This window comes from Calliopsis andreniformis, chromosome 1 (assembly GCF_051401765.1).
Source record: "Calliopsis andreniformis isolate RMS-2024a chromosome 1, iyCalAndr_principal, whole genome shotgun sequence".
NCBI classification, from domain to species: domain Eukaryota; kingdom Metazoa; phylum Arthropoda; class Insecta; order Hymenoptera; family Andrenidae; genus Calliopsis; species Calliopsis andreniformis.
In genome coordinates this window covers 3,911,733-3,930,979 of record NC_135062.1, presented here as the reverse complement: position 1 = coordinate 3,930,979, position 19,247 = coordinate 3,911,733, and the positions used below count along the sequence as shown (strand labels likewise).

The 19,247-nt window shown below is 29.8% G+C and overlaps 1 protein-coding gene across 3 annotated transcripts; it reads left to right on the top strand.

Annotated features, from left to right (window-relative positions):
• The first annotated feature begins 2,242 nt into the window (after positions 1-2,242).
• LOC143177033 (uncharacterized) lies at positions 2,243-17,863 on the top strand. Of its 3 annotated transcripts, none has more exons than XM_076374795.1 (9): positions 2,243-2,312; positions 2,807-2,928; positions 3,790-4,183; positions 5,224-5,312; positions 5,408-5,536; positions 13,102-13,629; positions 15,442-15,969; positions 16,037-16,267; positions 16,371-17,863. In XM_076374795.1, exons 2-9 carry the CDS (start codon positions 2,818-2,820, stop codon positions 16,524-16,526), a joined length of 2,166 nt encoding a protein of 721 aa, XP_076230910.1. In that variant the 5' UTR covers positions 2,243-2,312; positions 2,807-2,817; the 3' UTR covers positions 16,527-17,863. The 3 variants fall into 3 exon arrangements, with proteins under 3 accessions (XP_076230910.1, XP_076230906.1, XP_076230919.1); XM_076374791.1 differs by lacking the exon at positions 2,243-2,312 and adding an exon at positions 2,438-2,666; XM_076374804.1 differs by lacking the exons at positions 2,243-2,312; positions 13,102-13,629 and having other exon boundaries at positions 2,439-2,928.
• Positions 17,864-19,247: the final 1,384 nt, after the last annotated feature.

The following is a 19,247-nucleotide window of genomic DNA, read 5'->3' as shown; positions in this document are numbered from 1 at the left end:
CTATTAGTTGTACGTATATCTGTTTTGAAGAATTTAAAACTAGTTCCAGATACAACAGCAACGTAATTGAAAAATTTGTAAGTTTTTTTAAACAAGTGGGTGATAGATAATGATTCTCGATTTATAGTTCCTAAAAGTAATAATTACAATTCCTAAAGTATGGTCATTTTTCAGTGGGAAAGACAGAATCATTATTAAAACAGATTATTGGTTCACAAATATTAAATTAAAATTAGAAAACATAATTTGAAAATGTATAGATTGTTTTTTAATTAAAAAGAAAAAGGCTGAGCAAGAAGAATTTTTCCATACAACTAATAAAGATTTTCGAACGGAAACATCATATAAATTTTGGTAGACCTATATCTTTTATGAAAAAGAAAATTGAATGGCTTAGTGCAAAAACTGAGCTCCAGTTTTTTAAATTTTGCAACACTAGCAAAGAAAATAGTAAATATTAAAGTACATCAAAATTTACACAAATAGTTGGTTTTGCTAAAAATTGAAGCAGACCAGTTTTTGTGCTGAACCCTTCAATATTATTACATTTTTGTTATACTAGATGCATTTAAGAAGCCTAAATGCTTTATTCAATCAAATCCACATATACAGTTTTAAATCAAATTAGGAAACGAGCAACTGTACTTAGAAAATCTTCTAAAACCATTTTATCTAGAGGTAGATTTTATGAAGATCCTTAATAAACATCAACTGTAGGAGACTATATGAAATCATAGATTAACATTAAAAACAGATATGCCAGTTGATTAATAAATGGCTATCACCTGAAGAAAAGTGGTAAGAATGTAAGATATATGATATAGGACTATGTTAATCGTGAATAAATCTGTTCTGTACGAATAAAGTTTCAATATAAATATTTGATATCGAAGAATTAAGATTTCAATATTGCTATTAACTGTATTTTTTATTTCATTACTTGATTTATATTTATGAATTGAAATGATTTAGAATCAATAGCTGTTAAAACAAGGATGTGAAAATAAAATTTTGGAAAGGTTTTTCTATATAAATGAAAATGACAGCATGTTTTTAAACTAGACTCGTAAAAATCATTCATATGATATATATATAGCTATAAATGAACATTGTCACTCTTATTCTAATGTATAAAGTAACAACAAGATTTATTTATTGCAAGAATTTAAATATAATTATAGTTAACAAATATCATTCTTATGACACACAATTAAAAACTTTTATTTTTACAAAACAATTTATAGCTCAAGAAATACCGGAATATTTAACCATTAGCCATTTTAAAATATTTAAGATTAAAAATATACTTAACCTTCAAATTTAACCTATCAAATTTTGGCATATATAATATCGAAGAGTAGGAAACATACATTTCCTTGTTGAAAAATTATATTCATTTTCATAAAATCCAAAATTTGATAAGCCGAAAAACAATTTAGAAATTGTATGACACAAGTTTGTTTACGTCATATGATCATTGAAATCGTCGATAAAATTATTCCCTACTATTTACATTACATTGAATTTGCTGACAATCTTGCAAAGAATCATATGAAATAGATATATAGTATTAAACTATAAAATCTAAAAGTACTTTTATAGAATATAAAACTATTTCACTAAATTGTTTATAACATTCGTATATTTGTATACATAAATACATTTCGTAAAATGTAAAATATACTGATAAAAATATAAAAGATACTAAGATAACCATTACAAAATAAAATATATGAAAAGTGAATAAAAATAGTGCACGCTTTCTGACGCCAAGAAGAAGGTTAAAAAGATATGTTACAAGGAAAACATACCTCACGAAGTGAAAAGAACAATACGTACATGCAGCATATAAAGATTTATAAATCTACTTACATTTCGAAGTAATTTGCTGCAGTAATTTCGTGTAAGTCACCCATTTTTATACGGTTTCACAGCACTAATATTAAAAACCCGAATTATTAACATTTAAAACCGTCAAATTTAAAAACACTGTAGTTAATAATGCTTCCGCTGCACGCGCTAAATACGCATACGCACCATTCATGATTTGTGTCAGTCCTGCCAACGTTGATTTTTATATCATTGCCTAAAATATTGCTAGAATATCAATAATTTCATTGGTTTATAATTACAATTGAATGAACCATACACACAAAACATGCATTATTCTACATTCACACATACATACATTATATAATTCTTTCCATAGTAAGGGTAGTAAGAAGTGCAGCATCTAATTTATATATACTAATTCTCGTTCTTTCTTAGTCTAAATTTTAGTGTGAATAATTAATATTTAAATTCACAAAATGGTAATTATAGGATACTGTGTATTTGAACATTTGCATTTCGCGCTGGACATGAATGCGTTACATATGTATGTATGTACAGCACACAAAAGTCAGTGTGTGTGTGTCGTATGTCGTGCATTGGACTATTGGACGACTAAATAATTTTTACAAATAGTGGACACTAACTACACATTCATATATATAATACATATTGTGTGTACATGTATCACCAATTCTACATCAATCCAATGGCCAGTATAATAGTGTCATCTCTTAATGTGTAATTTGTTACGTGTAGAAACTTTGTCTCCACAAATGCAGTCCACGATTGAACAATGACTCAGTGAGACAGGACAGAATCAGTCGTTGTTATCGGTAAAAAAATGAATCGCTGTCACGTTACATTTTTATTCTCCAAATTTCATTAAAGTCGTCCCGGCAAGCGGGACAACGAAGTCGACACAACGTTAACGTTGACAGGTGGTAGTTGTCATTTTGTGATCGTCTCTTTAAAGGTTATTACAACATGTTCGCAACTCTGAAGAATAAAATAAGGGAGGAAATAGGGAGTGACGTGTCGACTGTTGTTAGAAATGCCGGCAATGTACGTGGTATTAATTCGAGGCATATGTCTCAGGTAAACATACTTTCCTCGAATTAAACATCTTATCAATACGATCTTATCGCGACTATAAATATAATTAACTTCTCGTAGCCACTTCCAAATATTATTAATTGCTGTGGAAGTGCAAACAGTAATTGAAGTTAAATACCATTTATGTATTTTTATAAGCAATATCAAATATTGCTTGCACGGTTTCCAAATAATTGTTCTTCTACTATTATTTGAACATCTCTCAACAATGTATTTTATCGTTTTTTATTTATGTTGGCTATAAAGATGATAATTGAAAGCTATAAAGATGAAATACAGAACAACTATGTCCAATGATTCACTTTCAATAAAGTGATACAGTTAAATTCATTGAACTTTGTTTCATTACTAATAGACTAAAGTATTGAAAAATTAATATTCTTAATCAAGCTGTTTTGAGGTACTTATTGTTTTCTCCACTTACATTTCAATTATATTTATAATTATGAAAGAAAGCTTGTAGAGTATGTATCGTTTTGCATAAATATATTCTTTGAAAAATCAGTTTTTATTTTGTTTAAAACATATATGTAACATATATATAACTTTAGAACATTAGCTTATAGAACATAAGCTTTGTAATTTTTTATTCATATCATAATTATTGTTTAAAAAAATTTTAAGTTATTATGTCACCATTAATTTGATGTTGCTATATTGAAAATTAAATAAATGTCTTGTTAAGTATAAGTACATTTGACTGTTATAAATTAATGAATGTTATTTTATTAACAATAGTATTATTATTTTTGTATTAAAATTAAGCATCAATTATAATATACGTAATTTAAAATTGATATTTTATGAATTCAGTTGTAATAAATAATGAAAATTCTTTTATAGACAGGTTCCACAAGTAGTATCAGTGGTTCACAAGTTTCGCTAGATGGTTCACGAGAAGAAAATGTAGCATCACCTTCTCCACCAACTTCATTAAAAGCAGATAATAATTTGGATATTAAATTAAGTGATGGTATGCAACTTTCTACAAAAGATATCAAGAGGTTTGAAAGCAGAGAAGAAGAATGGAGGCGAAGATTAGCCAAGAAAGAAGCAGAATTATTGAAACGAATGGAAAAAAAGGAAGAAGAATGGAAAGTAAGGCTTCTTGAGAAAGAAAAGGAATGGAAAAAGGTTGTTGAAAAACAAGAAAAAGAGAAAAACAAATTAGAAGAAGAGGTTCGAAATATTGAATCTGCAAAACATTCGTTGGAATTGGCCCTTAAAGATGCAGAAGGCACGTAACTTTTGTAGATAGAGTGTGATATAAACTTAGAAAAAATATATTTTGATTAAATTAAACGTTTACAAGATTTTCTAAATTTATATTCTCAATATACTGTATGTTAACAGTACTTGAAACGTTAAAAAACCTTGGAATATTATGCGGTGCAGCACCTAAAACAGGCTACTTGAAGGATTTGCTTGCTTTTAACAATAGAAAACAAAGTGTCAGACAAAAATTACTTGATTTTGAGGGGCACATAATGTGATGTCAATAACTTTTTTATAGGTGGAGGCATAGAGGAAATATAAAAGTCAAATCTGTTTTTTTAAGTGGAATGGCATGATTTTTTATTCACATTCCATAGAGCGTCTTAAGACAAATACAATGAGCTATAATGCAAAATTATTCAAGGTTATACCACTCGTATAATAGTGAGTGTGAGAAGTCTGTATTTCAGTTCGATTGGCTATTAGTTTGAATTTATCCATTGATTAAACTACTCGTCTTGCAAAATGCGTTATACAAAAGTGGAAAAAATCTATATGATTTTCATTTATGGTAAATGTTGCCAAATGATGCTATGTGCAATTCAATGTTTATTTACATTCAGTGATATGCTTGAATGATTACAAGAGCGATATCAATAAGATACCAACAAGTAGAGAAGACATAAAGGAGCTTATAAGAATTGTTTTGAAACAATTTTTTATTACAGTTGACCTTATGTAATTTTTAATGACCTTCTATTATAGGTCATTGTATTCATCTTGAGACATTCTATTAGAATGTGAATAAAAAATCATACCATTTCGTTTAAAAAGCAGGTTTGACCTTTGTATCTCTTCTATGCCTTCACCTATAAAAAAGTTTTGTCTGGCACTTTGTTTTCTATTGTTAAAACAAGTAAGTTATACAGGTGGCCTGTGTTAAATGCCTCACCCTGTATATATATTGTAGTAAAAAATATGTTAATTATCTTAACTAAATTTGTTTATACATTACAAGCTGAAACTAAATTTTTAAATTAATTATTTTCAATAATGTTTTAGAATATAAAAAGAAATTATACACTTTTCAAGAAGATGCTGAACAATTAGAAGATTTGCAAACTCAAGAAATGGCAAAAGTAAAACATTTAGTATGTTTCTTTCAGTAAAATTGTTACCTAATATGTACAAAAAATAATTGCTATCATGATATCCTAATAATATTTGTTTTTGTTCTACATTGAAGCTACTAGTTAAAGAACAAGAAGCCGCAGAAAAAACACATCACCTAAAAACAGCCAATGCAGAAATTGAAACCTTAAAGTCAGAAGTCTCTCGTCTTAGGCGATATGAAGATGAATTAAATAATGTACAGGTGAGTTGTGACAATTTCTTTGTCGAATTTTAAATATGGTAAAAAATGTGAAATTTTCATAGATATTATATTAACATAATTATCTTACATAATTATCTTACATAATTATGTTAATATAATTATCACTTAAGTAAGTAAACACACAGCATATTTAAACGATTTTCATTACGTAGGATTTAATATTTTACATACATCTTTTATTTTTAAACTTTTCATAAATTTTCTATAGTATTTAATATATAAAGTATTTAAGAAATGAGAAAATATTTGAAGGGTGATTTTATGACACAGCTGAGAAAACAAAAGTAGTGAAATTGTTATGATGGTTTACTTTTTTAATTACTAACATTTAAAAATTCAAGTGAAAAACGTCTAAAACTTAGAATTTGATCTAAGTTATTACCGATATACCTGAATCATTTTGATGAAACCTGCATTTGATGCATTACAGTAATGTCACGTTTAAATTACAATAAGTCGAGGGTCCGCATATAACACTATATAAATCGAACAAGTTTTTATTATTAATCTCAGTTCGCGGTTTTCCCTTTCCCAGTATTTTACATACTGTGTGTGTGAGAAAATCGCGAACTGTGATTAATAATTGGACTTCACCAATCTACCAGCAGCATTTTTATAAAATTAAAAAGAAAATTATAAAAATTAATATTTTTGAATTGCATGTTTTTTCTAATATAGGCGGCATTTGTTTCAAATGTGTGGCGTCGTCCCTGCTGTTCACCCTACTATACCTTTCTCGCTTACTCTTACTATATCGATTCACTGTCTTTATCCATAAGACCAGGTCGCACTAAGTTGAGGATTTTTAATGGTGGGATGGTAGTGCGGCTGGGTCATTGTAATTAAAACGTTACAATTCTATTGGAATTTAGATGTTACATTACTGTAATAGTTGAGTATACAATAAAAAATCATACAGTGAAGAGGGAGTAAAGTAGTCACATGACTTTTTAAGATTGACAGGTCGGTATCTGTTGTTACAGTTTTCGTTACAGGAATAGTATTGCCTACAGACACGTAGTTATCTAATAAAGGTGAGATAGAGACACACTATGATTCCGAATTGGGAACGTGATTTAAAAATTTCCCTCTCCACTACACATACTACCACAGAAACCACGTGTACGTGAGCTCAGCGTATCACAGTTGCGAAAAGTTGAGAGAGAAGGCAAATATGGCTCTTATTCTCTCGCTCTTGAAATACTGAAATTCAACTGTTCAAATTGCCGACATATGACACGAGCCACGCACGATCTTTTCAATTACTCAAAGATTTTCATTCTTCGATTTGTTAAAAAGGGGCAGTGCAGGATCTACTCTTCAAGAGGCCCAAGATCCGACAAATTTTTGGAGGCCCATTATAATAAATAAATTACGGGCAACATGTATTACTTTATTTTTATGCAAAATTAAATACACATAAAATTAATAATATCTGGATTAAGTATGTAAAAGAACATTTGTTTCACATTTATCGTGATAATAACGTAACTAAGTAATCCAGACTCTAAATGCTAAAAGCTAACAATAACTCAGTAAACTTTCATCCGGTAGTCATTATTTGTTTATAGTTATTTTTGGTCGTTGTTACTAATACTATTTTGTTCAATTGCACTTCTGCACGCTCAAAATTTCTAGTAAAATAATGCATACGTACTATGACGTACTACAGTCCGATTTTGTAGAGTTGAGCCCTGGTAGCCGGGTCTCCTAACTTGCGCTATTAAAGTCTTAAATTACCTCACAACTTCATGCAAGATCGTATAATATTTAATCATTATCAAAATCCCTTAGAATGGTAAAGGAATATGCAAAAAGGAATTAATTTAGTATGGGGTGTCTAGCAGATGAAGGAATTTGCTTTATTGAGTCAGTGAGAAAAACGTACTTGCTCCTAACGATAGAAAGAGAGATCCGACCACATACACAATCTGACAACGTTGCTTGAAATACGCATCTAGCGTTGAGTCCCTGCCAGGCCATGTGTCGGTCGCTTGAAACGCTCAGGGCTCAACTCTAGAAAATCACACCCTTATTTTTCAAGACCCTGTCTTACGAGTCCCGAGGTGATCGCCTGTGTGTAAATCCTCTACTGGTGAGATCTTCAGAGATTTTTATGAAATTTTGACGAATGAGTCTAGAAATGATGAAGTTTTATGGAGTATCTCTCTGCGTATCTTTTATGAACAATTAAAACAAGTCAATATACATATCTTCGGAAATTAACAATAACATTCTCAATGAGGGCTGTTGGGTAGCTGCGGATGATGATTTCTTTCTAAATGACAGATTCTGCGTTCGATATTTAGTATGGAAATAATTTTTTTGTGTTCTTAAAATATTTTAATTGCATGTGAAAAAAGTACAAAAAAGTTCAAAGATATGTATGTGTTAAATACGTATTTTTGAATGAAAATTTATATTAAAAGATTACAATGTTTGTAAAATACTGTTATATGCAATTTAAATATTAAAAAAAAAAAAGAAAATGTTCTGCCCACACGGAGTATGGTACCTGGAACGTGTTACAATGAAACTATCATCCGTAAGTACTCAACCACTTGCTTTGAAGATACTGTTAACTTCTTCACATGTATAAGATATGACAAGACGTGTGGTACAACTGTGAAGAGGGAATTCTACATATATAAAATATAAATATTATAATATTTATATATACATATAAAATATGTATATATTAATATTATAATATTTATACATATAAAATATATGTATATTATACATACGTATATATGTATATTATAATATTTATACATATAAAAATTCGTCCAACATATTTGTTCTTAACTATCACCGGGCTTCATACATACATATATGAAAAAATAAGCGATGCTAATGTTATTATTTCATATATACCTTCCCGGTTGTGTTCACGCGTCCTGCTACAATCTGCGTACAGATTTGTTTTAATTATTACTAAGAAATACGCATTAACACGAAATATTGCATAAAATGTCATCGTTTAATTTGTAGATTCATCTCAAAATTTCATACAACTCTCTGAGGATTGCACCGAAGAGTGCCCTTCTAATTGTAACTTGAAAAGGGAAAATATTTGGATAATCGCAAAGATCGCGCGTGGCTCATGCTGTTTGTTTGCGACTTGGACAACATTTCAGTTTCAGAAGCGAGAAAGTAAGCTTCACTTTACGTTCGTCTTCTCTTTTGACTTTCCGAAGCTGTCCGAAGCAGTGCTGCCAGGGTAGTCTCTACAGCGTAGCAAATTTCGTCCCAGAGTGGTGAAGAGGGGAATAAATTGTAGTGGGGAAATCGGGAAAATATGTATATATTTTGTACAAAACTTAATATTATCCAATATTTGTATGGGATATACATAAATATTGTATTGTAAATTTTCTCGATTCGCCACTAAAATTTACCTCCACTCTGGGATGATGAAAATTCGCTACGCACAAGTAGTTCGCTACGCTACGCCTCAACTATTGATCCACCAAACACAGGATCAATGTTAGATAGAATACTGAGACTTAGACGCTTATCGTTTGAACTTTTAAACATTGATAAGTAAAAAATAAACACCATGACCACAATTTTGTTACTTTACATTTCTTTCTACTCTCTTCTTCATGTAGAATTACAACTTACATTTTCTTTCACTTGTACATGTATAGGCTGTTTGGCTACAGATGGAAAAAAATTAAGAGGTGATTGTACATATCAAAATAAAAAGAAAGTCAAGAATGGTGGACCTGCACTTGATCCTTCGTTTACTAATTATAATTAGGAAGTCGAGACCGGAGTTGTGACCAAAATTCTTGACCGGTTGTAATCTCTCAGCTATCAGTATCCGTAATGAGAGATGACTGAAATTCTAACCGTAAAAATGTGAGCAATTAAAAGGTTCACCGGAAAAGCTAACCGATTGAGTTTTGGTCAGGAGTCTCTGACCGTTTAGTAAGAGATCGATTCTGAGAGATTTTGAGAGGTTTTGAGAGGTTTTGAGAGGTTACGAGAAAACAGTCACGGTCAACGCTTGGGCCTGGGATCGACACAGCTGAACTAGACTACTCACACTCGAGCTCAATGTCCAACAATAGGGGCCTTAAAAGACGAGGGAAACTAACACCAATCAATTTCTTGCGTTTTTCCGATGAAAATAGTATCGAACACGACATGATTTCGCTTATTTATAATAAAGATATCTAAAATTTGGTTTGTAAAAAGGTTTGGGGTAGGTCGAGTAAGATCTCCCTTTCTATAAATCAAGTTTTACATACTTAGTTATAAATAATCAAAATCGTGTCGTGTTTGATACCATCTTCATCGGGAATACACAAGGGATCGATTGGTGTTACTTGTGTGAAAATCTGATAGCAAATAAGAAATTTGCGTTTCTACATTTCTTAATCCTAATTCTTATCCTTCTTTTTTGTGGGCGTAGAGTTTGAGTTCGAAGATTCTCATTATTTGTTTACTTTACGGCATAGAAAGAATGAAGTGATGAGGATATACATATGTCATGATGTAATGATGGAGATGTAAATTGTTTTTATTTTGTAACAACGCAAAAATCCAAAGTTCTATTTTATTCGTATTTAATATTTCAGTTCATATAAAAGATCGATTAACATTTATTTGGAAAAAATAACGAAGATATACTATTTTCAATATATCATTTAAACAAATAGTTGTTTTAAAAAGACTGTGTACATAGATATATTTGTTGTTTAAAAATATGCAATTGCCAAGTTTTGTAAAAATTGGAGATTCATACTTCATGGTGTTTCTGTGTAATGTGTAATAATAATGATATTGTGAACATTTGTTTGAAAATACATAATTATTAGATAATTAAATGAACAAATGATTTTTTTATGTAGTGAAAATTGATGAAAACTATGATTTTGGTATAGAAGTATAATTTGCTTCTTCTTATGTCTATCTTTAACTGTAATTTACCTAACTCTCATTTCAAACATTCTATTATACCTTTTTTTATACTTGTTATACTATTATAGTATACCTACTGCGTTTAATAAAATATAAATTATTCATTTATAATTGTAGATTAAAAAAATGATTATAATTACCATGATTACTTCAGTAATCGATCACAGAAGTAATAATATAATTAGATACAGCTAAACTCTGGTCGTGAATTTTGACTGAGCGAATTTCTATCTTTGAAGAATGTCAGCTGACCAAATTAACTCGATGCTAGTTGAGAGGAAACTCCTGAACTGACCGTTTCTTCTTTTCACGAAAGACAGTCTAGACCGGAGTCTTGGCTGGAAACCTGACCGAAGTTTTTACCAGTTATAACCGCTCACGAATTTCAGTCAAGACAAAGCTGCTGACCTATTATAACCGTTCACGAATTCTGGTTGACCAAAAATCCTGACCGTTTTGGTCAGGATATTCGGTTGAGATGAAACCCTTAACCGCTCAAATCTCTTAATAAACCCGAGAGCGACCTGTCGTGTCATTTTGGTCGACTCTCTGAGTTGATCGTGACTGTAATTGTAATTTTTTTGATCTCGACTCCCTGATTATAATAGCGTTTAAAAGTTGACAAAATCATCCTGAAACATGATAAATTTAATAGCACAATGGCAGGGATTAAATCATGGAAAGCAGTGACTGTCACATCCCTGTGCGAGTCGAATGTTGTAAAATCCCATTATGGCATAGTTGTGTGAAATTTAATGATAGCTACTGCTATCTTTAAACATTTATAATTAATAAACGAAGGCTCAAATGCTCTTACATTGTTCTTAAGATTTTTATTTTATTTTGACGTCCAGAATCACTCCTTAAATTTTCTTCTACCTTAGTTGAATACCGTTTATAAATATCCGATATATAAATATTTACATACATGTACAATTAGAGTTCTTTAGCTATTATAAAATTAACTATATTGATACTTAATTTTTACATAAACACAAAATATACTAGTAGTTTAACCAGTAATTTGAAGTTTGTAGATTGCAAGAGAAAAATTTTCAATAATGATAAATGTTATTCTTATAACATTACATCGCATAATATATGTATGCGAGAAATATTACTTAAGATAAATATTATGAATAAGTCTGTTACCATTACTAATTCTTTACAAACAACAAACTTTAAGGATTAAAATTTGTCGTATTAAGAAGATTTGGTACATAGAAATTTATTTCAATACTCGGAATATGATTACAGAAAGTGGATAGTGATGGAGAACTTGTAATATTGGTTTGTCTTATTTTCTGTATACAGACTAATTTTTAAAAACTAATTTATTTTATATTATGCGTCATACATAAAAGGATAGACAGCATGTATCAACCATTTACTTTTTATCTGTCTTATCATTTTTTCGAAGGAGTTTTCTTAATGTGTGTTATACGATGAAATTAATGACCATATATTTTTTTAGCACGCTTCTTCTACAAAATTTCAATTTTATTTTGAAGCCTTTCATTTTTTATTTATTTTATATAGCTTTATGTTTTGTCACGATTGGCTATGTTTCTTTTCTGCACATTTTTTATATTGACACATTATACAAATCTATGATGTATCTGCAGTCTGAACCATTAAGTCTTTGAGTGTTTTAAATATTTCGGACATTCGTTAAAATGAAATAATGCGCATATGTTCCATAACTCTTACATATATTTTTGAAATGCTTCTGAAACATTTGATAGGAAGCTTTTGCTTCCAATTTAATGAAGTTTAGTTTAGGGAAAAGTAGGTATTTTTGTTCTTAAGTACAAACAAGTTATGAATGAAGAATATTCTTCTATTGGTTATGGAACATGAGCAAAACCTAAGTGATACTGAAAGTTTTGTGAAAACAACAAACGTATGAAGATTGGAAAACTTTGATAAACGAGAGCATTGGAGATCAGAGTAGGCGGTAATTTCCGCTAATTCGCTGCTGCTACTGCTGATGCTAGAGGTACGTCTTCAAAGCTTTGCTGCTATCCTGCAACATAAATAACATCTATAGACTTTACTTAGATCAATGTTGCTCTTTATGTAATTCTATCCTTTGGCGCAAAATTTTATAATATAGGAGAAATGCATGTATTAATTAATATAAGTGAATTAATGGAAACGATCTCTCATCTATTTATAATAAAATTTCATTTAAAATATCTGAAATATTTCTACTGCGATACTCACACTCCAATGTTGTTACTCTCATAACAATGTGGACAAAATACTTTCAGAATAAATGTTTTCTAAAAAATTCGATTATTATTATATTTATTTTTAGCAAATATCAAAATACTTAAGTTTTGCAACATGAAATTTGTGTGTATCATTATTAATTTTTGCTTCATAAACTTTTTGTTTTGTTTTGTTCACTTTCAGCATTGTTATTAATCAAATTCATCATCATTCGCTTATTCCTGGCTTCATAAGGTTTGGATTGTTTCTAATATTCCATTCATCCTTATGTATTAGCAATGCTTTGGTAAGGTTTGCAACAAAGCTTCACGTAAGAGCAACACGTCATAGTAATTAAAACAAGAACCATTTTTAGTAATAATAATCATTATTTCCAGGATGAAATGGAAACGTTACGTCATTCAACTCAGCGAGAGAGAACTCAACTTTCCTGTCAACTGGCGCAAACTGAGGAAGAAGTACGTCATCTAAAAGATAAAGTGTTTGTGTTAGAACAAAGGGCTGCTTTAGGAACAAATGATCAAGTGACAGTTGATGAAAGAATAGCTAATCTAATGCGTGAAAGAACATTATTAGAAAGGAAATTGGAAGAGACGCATCTTCATTTGTCTGACATAAAAACTAGTTGGTCAGGAAAAATCTCTAGCTTGGAAACACAAGTTGGAAGACTTAGTAGGCAGGCTGGTGAAGAAGGTCTCGAAAGAAGAAGAGTTGAAGAGGAAAATGAAAAGCTGAGACAAAGGATTAAGCAACTAGAAAGTGAAATAGAGGTGAACAATGTTGTTATGGCGACGAAAGACGCCAAGCTTTTGCGCATGGCTGAGGACATCGACGAGATGGCCACGGAACTGAATGAGCTCCGGGCCAGCGTCGATGATGAGGTGGAAGAGTTTAAGCGGCAAATTGTGAGTTACCGCGATATGTAGTCATGCATGAACTAGATTGTTTTATGAAGAAGATGTCTTTACTAGATCTTGAAATGCAAAGACAAATATTTCTCCTTTGTCACTCGTTTTCTTCAGATGTTAGCAGTACTATTATCTAAATACTATATAATTTTCAAGTCCTTTCATCATTTAAGCCATATATAATAATGTTATACAGTAGGTATTTGTCAATATATAGTAACGAAATTTTTAATTCGAGTAAGATTTTTGATATTTAGGTAAATTCTTTTCTCCGTATTAGAAGATTGAAAAAGACAGTGTTTACAAAACAATCACTTTATATTTGGTTATTTTATAATCTAATAATTTTACAAAAATATACTTATCCCTTAAAAGTTTAGTAAAGTTTATTCTAGTTAATTATTGAAATAAATTCAATCATTATTGTTGGATGACTTTATAGTTCACTGATTTCCTATAATATTCCACAATGAATGTAAAAACATTGACATATGTGTGCACTAGCACATAGTGCCTTAATTTTTATATTGAAACTACATATTGCCTAGACAAACTTGCATGATTTTTTGGAAATGCTTGACGCCTAACGCACAGAATATTTTTTTAATGCATATCTAAGGGCACATTCTTTTATTTGTACTATTTTAATTTCTATAATAAGCATGCAAACGTTTATGATATATATTATACTTTATTCAACTCAGCATCGCTTCTCAGCAATAAGGTCATTTGGTCGAATATTTAAACTTCCACATTTCTCTGTCAAATAGCCTCTATATACGAAAATTAGATAGTATCAACATAATAATATTTTCATGTATGATCGCATTTCTGTATATTTTATTTGTGGAATAAAGAAAGAAACAAATAAATTAGATAGTTGTTGTATACGTTTTGTGCTTGTTTTCAACCCATTTTTATATCCCTTTCTTAAACAGCTTTTTACATATTATACACATGAATGTGTACACCATTGTTTTTTTTACAGGATAATAAACTATATTATATTTTGCTACACCAATAATATAGTCTAATTACGTTTACGTTGCTGTAAATATTAGGAATATGTCCCGAAGGAAATAATCCACGGAAAATGTATCGTATGTTACATAGAACTGAAGAAAGAATAGTTTGAAAATTTTGTTGAGAAATTATAAGAAAAATTCTTAGACCAATAACATTTAAATCTAATTTTATTACGGATTCCACTTTTGAAATTAATGGCACAAGCTAAATTTTTATAAATATGTATTACATACATTTAATATTTGCATTTACATTTGACAAATATATTATAGTGATTGGTAGTTTAAGAGGAGTAACAAACTATCAATATTAAAGAGTTCATAAAAACAATACTCCATTTAAATGACCTTTCCCTTTAATATTATTTAATGGTTTCCTTTTAATGGTTATTTGATTACATAATATTTTGGATAAGACATTTTACATATGTTTCAAAATACATTAATATGAATCTTAAATTAGTGCCGATATCAGTTCAAATATAATTATAAAAAATGTATGCTAATATGTTGTCTCTTCTGAAATTTGTTGATTATTATTACATATTAATATTGATTATACTTTAATGAATTAATTAAATATTTATCAAACTCCTAGAATTATATACATGTACTTTTATGATTTAATTTTTTATTCATAAGCCTCAATATACCATAAATTCCAAAGATATGCAGTACAAATCAGACTTATTTGAATTCTATTAGTAAAGCATTACAATTTTAATATCTTGTAATTTTAATATTAAATACACTTATGTTATTTTGTATTCTGTTGTCTTGTCAGGAGTCATCGTCAAAGGAAATCACCCAATTGAAACAAAATTTGGAAGAAGCAACGGCGAAACTTTCATCTGCCACGTTTGAACTATCACATCTCCGTCGGTCTATTGAAGGAGAACGGGCAAATAATTCTTCCTTGCACTTAGAAGTTGCACGTTTAAGAGAAGACTTAGAATCTGAACGAACATCATCAGCAACATTAAGAATATGTTTGGAAAAAGAAAGGGGTGAAAAGGACTCCATATTGCTAAGGAACGCTCAAGTCTCTCAAGATATTGAAATTGTAAAGCAAGAAAATCGACGTCATGAAGCCGAAAATGCAGAAATGCAAACTAGAATAGAAGGGTTAGAGCACAACTTACAAAATAAAACTAAAGAAGTAGAACAAATAAAAGTGATACTAGAAGAAACTAAAAAAAGAATGTCAGAATTAGAAGAATTAGAACGAAATAAAGAAAAAATTGAAAGAAATGAGAAACTTCTTAAAAGTAGTTTAATGGATCTAGAAGAACAATTGAGTGAAAAGACAAAGGTATATCTGAAAAAACTAAAGTAAACAAATTATTTAACACGCTATTCATTTTTTAATGCATTTTTAGACAATCAAAGTCTTACAACAGCGACTCACAGACATGAAAAAAACTCTTCAACGAGAATTGAGGATTCCATCATCATCACTAGATAGTGATGCGGAACCTTCTGCAGCAATTCTCAAACCAAGTTCATCAAAGACTGTCACTACTAGACATAACAATACAAAAGATGATGATGTTAATTTTAAATATCTTAAACATGTTCTCATAAAGTTCCTAACAAGTAGAGAATATGAGGTAAAGTTTATGAGGAGAATTAAATTTTTTGAGGCATACTAAAAAATTTATTGTCCTCAGTATTAACTGTTTTTTAATATATGTTTTACTACTTCTGTTCAAGGCTCTTCACTTAACAAGAGCAGTCGCTACTCTTCTGCATTTTTCACCCGAGGAAGAACGACTGCTTCAAGAAACTTTAGAATGGAAAATGTCTTGGTTTGGTACACGGCCTAATTTAGGTTTTGGGCAAACTGCTAAGGCTATACCACCTAGCTGATAATTGAAACAAATTCCCTTTCCTATAGGCACTATAAAAGTGGTTGTGAACTTGTGCTTCAAATTGTTTTATACCGTGGTTCACAATAAATAATCATGATTATTTGAAGAATTAGGAAAAGAACAAACAAATTTATAAACTGTAGAAATTTCATAAATTTTGTAAAGTGTTTAGCATTCGACACATACGCGCGCGCGCGTGCACACATACACACACATACATACATACTACACATATATAGTTTATATTCATAAAAACTAGAAGTGCTGACTCTAGTATGCTTCAAAAACGTACGATGGTTATAAACATAATCATGTTGCAATATATAATATATAAGCATTATGCTTAGATCCATTTTCGTATACGAATATAATAGGAGCTATTTCATTACGCCATAAAATATATAATTTTTAATGTCTTAATATGTATATAAACTTTAAGTGTGCAGCATTTTCATATGCAAAAACTATTGTACTATGACATTGTATCATTTTACTTGTATAAGCTGAAATGAGTTGATTAATTTTCACAAAGCATTAATGATTGCATCGTTATATGATGTAAGCAATTTAATAATCTCTAAAGGAACTTAGAATATCACAAACATGGCTGCAGGTCAGTTATAAATATCAGGAAGACTTGTCTTGGCTTTATTGATTATAAAGCCGAGAATTATCATTATTATTACTTGTAATTACTATGTTCATGTTTGTAAATAATACAATCATGTTTCTATAGACATAATTAAAGTACAGAAAGCTGAATAGTTTTAAAGAAAAACGATTTATTTAATGTTTATCCTGTTACGTGATAATATCGATATTTATTTCATAAAATTAAATTAATTATATTTATATTGATACTTATGAGGGGAAACATAATATATACACATGTTTTTATTTTCCTTTGTTGTTATATGATTGGTATGCAAGTGCTGCTCTGCGATTTGTTACCTGTTAGTTCACAGAACAGTAGCATACAGATATCTGCATATTTTAAATTATAAATATATTAAGTTTTCTTTATACAAAAGTATTCAGATATTTCGTTTGTTAAATTTCTATTTTATATTTGTACTTTATTGCTCTTATGATTGCACAAAACCAAATTTTACCAAAATTTTTAATGGCAATAATTATAAAAGCTTTACACGATGGATATTCTCTGTCTAAAGTATCACAACGCTTTAACATTCTAAAGCCAACTATATGCAGTATTAAAAACGATTTCAAGAATGGGGTCACTTAGAAAATTGATCAAAAAGAAAATCGATTAGATCAATATACTTTTGATACTTATATTTTTGTTTATTATTTCAAAATATATGTTTTATGTTAAAATTTATTAAATTTATTAATATGATTTATTTACTATCCTATCCTCCATAAACTGCACAGTTTGTTTAAGATTAATACATTCCATTGTTTAGAAATATGAAAAAAAATCATTTCTCTAAATATTATTTGATACTACAATTCATTGATCTAATAATCTAATGAATATGTATCACAAAGTATTTTAAATTACATGTATTTGTCATTCAAATGAAACATTATTTTTTAAATTATTGACTTATTTTTTGTACAATTTAATATATTCGAAATAAATTTAATATTTTTGACATGAATTTAATAAAATAAAAAATCTTGATATAAATATTTTTACGTTTAAATACTACATTATATTATTATTACTGTTTTTGTACCAAGGTAATTTTTAGCATGTGGATAGTATGTGCATACATACACATGTAAATATGCACCCAGTCAGCCAAATATAGTCATTTTAAAAACCTGAAAATTCTGGCATATCAGAATAGCACATGCTAGTAACAGGCTAGTAACAGGCTAGTAACAGGCTAGTAACAGGCTAGTAACAAGCTAGCATCAGATTCACATGAGGCCCTGAAATTTCCAGAATACAACAGATTGATGTCAGAATGTGTCAGAAGCACAGCAAATTTGGACCTGTTAAGGATTTGATATTTGCCTGATTCTCAATTACTTTTCCAAAGTCCACCACCAGGTTAGGCCACCGCTGCAAAAGCAGATAAAAGCAGAACTTACATATCAGATACTGTAACAGATTTGAGGAATCTGTTACTAATCTAGTATTAACCTGACATTATTCTGCTTACTGGGTACAGTACGTAAATTTTTTTTGCCTTTCATTCACAGCACGTCATAGCGAGGGATAGGGACGATTCATAAATTTTATTCAGCTCTGTCAAAGTATATGTGCGACAGGAAGATACAGAATTAAGATACTTTAGCAGGTTAGGTCGCATTTGACTTGCACTTGTCTTTTAATTGTTGGATTGCCAAATGTCTTGGGAAACACATTTGGCGATCCAACCTGTTAATTAGAATTAGAGTATCACTTACGTCCTCGAATTTTTCTCGAGCGTGAAGTTTTAAACCCTCGCCCAAGATAGGATTGTACTACAGGTTTCTTTTGTTCAAAACCACAAGATCGCATACTTTAAGGTCACTTCCCGTGCTGTGATTTTGCAATCTCGCGATCTGATTTTCGAGTTAAAACTTTAGAGATAGTTTCATCTTGGCAAGAACTTTCTCTGTTTTTTATATTCGCAACCTATTTTCGACAAACATCTCAGACTTTTAAAGCTTTATAAAAGTAAACCGTAACAGATACAACAAAGTGTATGAAAACATTTTACTCTATCTCTGCTTTCAATGCATCTGTAAAAGTGCAGAATTC